The following is a 6,000-nucleotide window of genomic DNA, read 5'->3' as shown; positions in this document are numbered from 1 at the left end:
GTGGAAGATATCGGCTTGGCAGCTCTCCAAGCTTGATAAGGTCTGTGGTTGTAAATTCACCCTTGAAAGACTGCTTGCCGGGACTTTGCTGGATGTGAAGGAGAGGAATTCACATTAGCTTAATAAAAAGGGGTTTTGTCGGAGTCTGCTTCGTGATTTTGTGAAGCCTAAGTCAGAACAGTTACCCTGTTGCGTAGCAGTTTCTCTGCCCGTGCTGCCTGATGCCATCTTTGGGCTGATGGGTGAAGTTCCTTGGGGATGTCAGCTTACATGTTTGTTGTGACTCAGCAGAAATTTGCTGTGAGTTGAGTCGGGATGCAGGAATAACAATGCAGCTGGGGCTCGTTAGTGTCATCTTCTGGAGATAAAGGGACGGATGGTGCCACGCCCTGGTTGCAGGAGTCAACGTTCGTCGTTTGTTCGTCGTTCATCAGTCGTGGTTTGTTTGTGAGAGACACTTGGATAAGTGATTTGCTTTCTGTAACCCTGATTCAAAGAGACACTTGGAGAAGTAATTGGCTTTCTTTCTGTAAACCTGGTTTTGCTGTAAGAGCTCTTTGTTTTTGCCTTCTGCTGTGTAACCTTTTTTGCCAGAGACTTTATTTATGTTTATTTTTGGGCTCGCAGCCAGCGTGAGCCAGGACTGATAAAGTTATTTCCTTTTAAGTCTGTCTGACTGTCGTCTGTGAACGAGTGAAGAAGGGGGGGGGTCAGAACACATGTTTATGAGGGTTCCACCACAAAACCGCGTTCGACTAAAGGGCGCTCGACGAAACCGCGTACCTGATGTCATCACAGCGCGACAACAGCGCGGAGAAAAAAGCACACTGTAAACGCTAAACCTAAAATTAACCCCTAAACCTAACCCCCCTAAACCTAATCCTAAACCTAACCCTAAACCTAACCCTTAACCTAACCCTAAACCTAACCCTAACCCTAAACCTAACCCTTACCTTAAGTTGAATCGGCTTGCTTTCAAAGCGCTATTTAAAGCGTCCTTCTTTCTCCGCGCTCGCTGTTGTCGCCCTGTTGATGATGTCAGCAACGCGGTTTAATCGGGCGCGCTTTAGTCGAGCGCGGTTTTGTCATGCCACGGTTTATGAGTATGTAATTTAATATCATTAACACTGTGTTTTTTTCTTACAGAAAACCACCTGGAAGCTGCATGACGTAGGAAGCAAGGACCTTTTCCAGTTCTGTTCTCCTGTGACGTGTACAAGAGGGAAAACACCACTATATTCTATTACAGAAGTATCAGTTGTTGGAAGAAAACAAGTTTTAATACTGTCATGCTCCAAAAAAATACTCACTGTAATTTATATTCTGTACCAGCCAAGTGCTTGGAATTTTGGGGAGACTCTTAATTACACAACTGTATGTTTTGTATCGGTAACATTCATCACACTGTAGCTTTGGAGGAAAAATACACACACATTTTAAAAATGTGATGGGGTCAGCTTGTTTTCCAAAGAAATAGGCTTACTTATATTACAGTTCATTTGTGGCCAATATTTGCCATTCCGAATGGAAATAATGGAAATAAGCTCTATAGGTGCCAGTTATGAAGTGACAAATCAAATACACAGCTCTTTTTTGTAACTTGATATAAGACGATCCTGCTAGGAAATACTGCTTGGCGTTTTTTATTTTAGCAGATGCCAGAGAAATGACTGATAGAGAAAATGCCTGGCACGGTGGCACACTTATTCCTGCTGCTTTGGAATTCCTTAACATAAATTATGATGTTCAGAAGAGTAATGCCATACATAATCAATTATATAAACTGTATGATTCTTTTCCAAAGAAAGAGAAATATTCAGACACTGGAATTCCTTCTTCGCTGCGAAGAGTCATGTATTCTGAAATTCAATTAAACATGGATGAATCTCAAATGAAGTCGTTAAGAAGCCAGTCCTCCCTCAACAAAAAGGAAAGCGGACGTACAAATGCCAGTTACGTTGAAGAGGCCAATAGTATCTCAAAAAGTGGACATACTTTGGGTAATAATTTAATTTGGAATGACTGTGTGTCGTGCACTAATGATTCCACTGCCTGCTGCGCTTGTAATTATCTGGAGCTGCCGTCCTGTGGGAGTCAAACTGGACAACTCCACGATTCTTCGGATACGTCCGTGGATAGATTGTTGTGTTTCCAAAAAGGAACTCCAAAACTTAGTGTAGAAGGCTCAAGTCAAAGTCTCCCAAGTAGCAATTTTACCGGAAGGATGCCTTCCAAATCTCTTCCGGGCCATTTTGATAACTGCACCGCCAACAACATTATGGAGGAAAGATTTTCCCGGAGTAAGAAGGAGCGCTCCACCTTATTAATAAGAAGATTTTGCAAAAACGATAAGGAGATTAAGAAATCAGTTTACACTGGAACCAGAGCAATTGTAAGGACTTTACCATCAGGGCACATAGGGGCCGTGGCTTGGAATTGTGTTGCTCGATGGAAGATTCATGCTGAGTTAAGGAACACTGGGATTATATCAGAGCAGCTAAAGATCGCACAAGTTTCAATAAACCAGGCGTTATATTATTACCTTCTGCAATCTATATGGAATGGGGTAAGTGTCTTTTTAAAATCCAATTTCGGAATATGGTGGCTGGGAGATGCAGAATTTATTTTTTAAATAGCTCTTTAAATAGCCGTTGAAGTTCAGTGATGTAGCCAAGTAAATTTATTTATTTATTTATTTTATTTATTTATTTGTCTTGTATGCCGCCCACTCCCGGAGGACTCCGGGCGGCTCACAAAAGACAAGGGAAAGGGGGGAACGAGACAAAGACAACATATTAAAAACAAAACCAACATTCACAATTTCTGTGGAGGTAGATGCTTCTCAGCTCCCCCCGGCCTGCTGGAACAGCCAGGACTTGGTGGCTTTGCGGAAGGCCGGGAGGGTAGTAAGGGTCCGGATCTCAACAGGGAGCTCGTTCCAGAGGGCCGGAGCTGCAACAGAGAAGGCTCTCCCCCAGGTAGTCGCCAGCCGACATTGGCTGGCAGATGGAATCCGGAGGAGACCCAACCTGTGCGATCTAATTGGTCTGAGGGAGGTAATCGGCAGGAGGCGGTCTCTCAGGTACCCAGGTCCGATGCCATGTAGGGCTTTATAGGTAGCGACCAGCACCTTGAAGCGGATTCGGAGACTAATAGGTAGCCAGTGCAGCTCGCGGAGGATAGGTAAAATAGGGAAATGCAGTGTTTCTTAATTGGTTTATTAGAAACCAAAGGAACACATTCTTAATTCTTAAAAACCAATTTGTGATGTTATTTTAGTCTACCGTTATCCAAATATTTAGCTCATTCTTGTGGTGAAAAATATTGGTAGTCCTCAACGTATGACTAAGGTGACCAGACATCCCGATTATGGCGGGACGGTCACGCTTTAAAACAATTTTTCCCGTGTGACTGATGACCATTTTTCACACTTAGCGACCATTTTCACACTTAGCGACCATTGCAGCATCCCCGTGGTCACGCGATCAAAATTTTGATGTTGGGCAACAGGTTCGTATTTATGATGGTTTTCAGTGTCCTGGGGTCATATAATCACCTTTTGACAAAGTCAAATGGGGAAGCCAGATTCACTTATGTTACTAACTTATCAGCTGCAGTTATTCACTTAAGAACTGTGGCAAGAAAGGTGGTATAGTGACCAAAGTTACAATGGCATTGAAAAAAGTGACTGATGACCATTTTTCACACTTAGCGGCCATTGCAGCATCCTCATGGTCACGCGATCAAAATTTTGATGTTTGGCAACAGTTACAATTTATATTTGCAAATTGTAGTTATGTTGAAATAAAAAAAAATTACAATACTATTTTTGCGTTGTATGAAAATTTTTGTTCCTCCGTATAAAAATTGTAATCAAGCCCCCCCCCCCGGTCAAAGGTGTCCCTCTTTACCAATCTGAAAATCTGGTCACCTTACGTATCACCACAATTGAGCCTAGCATTTGCTAAGCAAAATAGCTGCCAAGTGAGTTTTGCTCCATTTTCTGACCTTTTGCCCCAGTTGTTAAGCGGATCATTGCACTTGTTAAGTGAATCACGCTGTCATTAAATGAATCTTGCTTCCCTCAGTGGTTTTGTTTGTCAGAAACCTGCTGGGAAGATTACAAATGGTGATAGCAATAGCAGTAGCAATAGCAGTTAGACTTATATACCGCTTCATAGGGCTTTCAGCCCTCTCTAAGCGGTTTACAGAGTCAGTATATTGCCCCCAACAGCAATCTGGGTCCTCATTTCACTCACCTCGGAAGGATGGAAGGTTGAGTCAACCTTGAGCCGGTGAGATTTGAACCGCTGAACTGCAGATAACAGTCAGCTGAAGTGGCCTGCAGTACTGCACCCTAACCACTGCGCCACCTCGGCTTGGTATATCACTGAATTTATCTTCTCTTCAGTGAGGAAATTCTTTGTCTAAATTTCTCAGTGAACTTACTTAGAGAGATTTATGGGTCACATAGTAGGAGAAAAGAACATGATTATTTAACACAGTCTTACTAAGTGTGTACCAATAAATAGTACACAGCATGCTGCAGATACTGTATTAGAGTTCTACTTCCAATTTAAGAACAAAAGAGAAACCATTAACGTTTCAAAGCAAGCCACTTAAATTGGAGATTTCAAGCTAATAATTTACCCTTTTTTGGTCCAATGTGAACTGAACAAATTCTCTGACGTTTTAAGAAAAATAATACACTCAGAAACACTGATGACAGTGTTTCATTTGGGCTATTACTTAGAGTTAGTTAGAGTTACTTAGTAGTAACTCTGCTTTTCTTTTGCATATAATATTTAGTTCTACTTAAGACATTTGATGGAATAAGAGCTCTAAATATATGGGAAGAATGTTATCAATCTTTTTTTATCATTTTTAATAAATTTTTATTTTAAACACATAAACACATCAACAGAAACAAACACATAACTTAAAAACAACATAGGAACAATAAGTTCCATCGTATATCATACCGCAGTTCCGAATCTGTTTCTTTGCAGTTAGTGTTTTCCCTTCTATACATTTCTATCTTTCATTCATAATCTCCTTATTCGTTATCCATTTTTATGTACAATTCTTTATTTATTTATACTTAGCTACTTATGATCAAGTATTAATTACCTATATTGTGCTTTATGTTTTTACTGTCATTTATTCTCTTACATACAGTTATAGGTATACATTCACATAGTCATTCTTTTTCTTTGCCATTCTTATATTATTATTATTATTATTATTATTATTATTATTATTATTATTATTATTCCATTTAAAAGGGTATAAGGTATAGTTTGAAATGCTTTGTTTACCATCCTTCGCACCTGCTATGACACCACCTTATTTTCTCTTTCTTTTCTCCCTCCCTTCCTTCTCTACTTCCTTCCTTCCTCCTCTCCATCCCTTTCTTCCTTCCCTTACCTCTCCCCTACTCCTACCCTCTTTCTTCTCCTTTCTACCTTCTCTCCTTCTCTTTCTTTCTCTTCCTCCCTCCTCTTCTTCTTTTTCTCTCTCTTCCACCCACCTCTCCTTACCTCTTTCTTCTTCCCTTACCTCTCCTCCACACTTCTTCTTCCTCTCCTACTATCTCTTCTTCTCTTCCTCTCTCTTCTACCCTCCACTCCTTTCCATTCCTTCGTCCCTCCATTCTCTACTTCAATCTTTTTTTAATAGTGATTCTATTCATTCATTCATTCATTTACTTTAACCAAAACTAGCCTATGATCTAAATAGGTCAGTTCCCACTTTAGAAAACACTAAATTGATTTTATAGTTGAAGGATAGGGATAGCAATACAGTTTTTGTTCACATATACAGTAGAAAGTCAATATTAGTGAGGTGATTTAATTTATCATATAGATTGTGGTGTTGCAAATTTCTAGGGAATGTAGTCGCTCTTTCCTTATGATAATTCACTTTCTTTTATTAATAAAAGTTTTTTTATTTTTAATTTTCAAAACAAACACAACACATCCTTCTTTACATACTGTAGAA

At 40.0% G+C, this 6,000-nt stretch overlaps 1 protein-coding gene across 1 annotated transcript in view; it reads left to right on the top strand.

Annotated features, from left to right (window-relative positions):
* The first annotated feature begins 1,782 nt into the window (after positions 1 to 1,782).
* PLCE1 (phospholipase C epsilon 1) overlaps positions 1,783 to 6,000 on the top strand; it is a 122,149-nt gene continuing 117,931 nt past the window's right edge. Inside the window, exon 1 of the mRNA XM_032231696.1 lies at positions 1,783 to 2,566. Within this exon, the coding sequence (XP_032087587.1) occupies positions 1,853 to 2,566 (714 nt within the window). The 5' untranslated portion in view covers positions 1,783 to 1,852. The remainder of the gene's footprint in view (positions 2,567 to 6,000) is intronic.

The sequence above is a fragment of the Thamnophis elegans genome, chromosome 15 (assembly GCF_009769535.1).
Source record: "Thamnophis elegans isolate rThaEle1 chromosome 15, rThaEle1.pri, whole genome shotgun sequence".
Classification (NCBI taxonomy): domain Eukaryota; kingdom Metazoa; phylum Chordata; class Lepidosauria; order Squamata; family Colubridae; genus Thamnophis; species Thamnophis elegans.
Note: the sequence above shows the minus strand (reverse complement) of the source record. Positions and strands in the feature narration are given on the sequence as shown.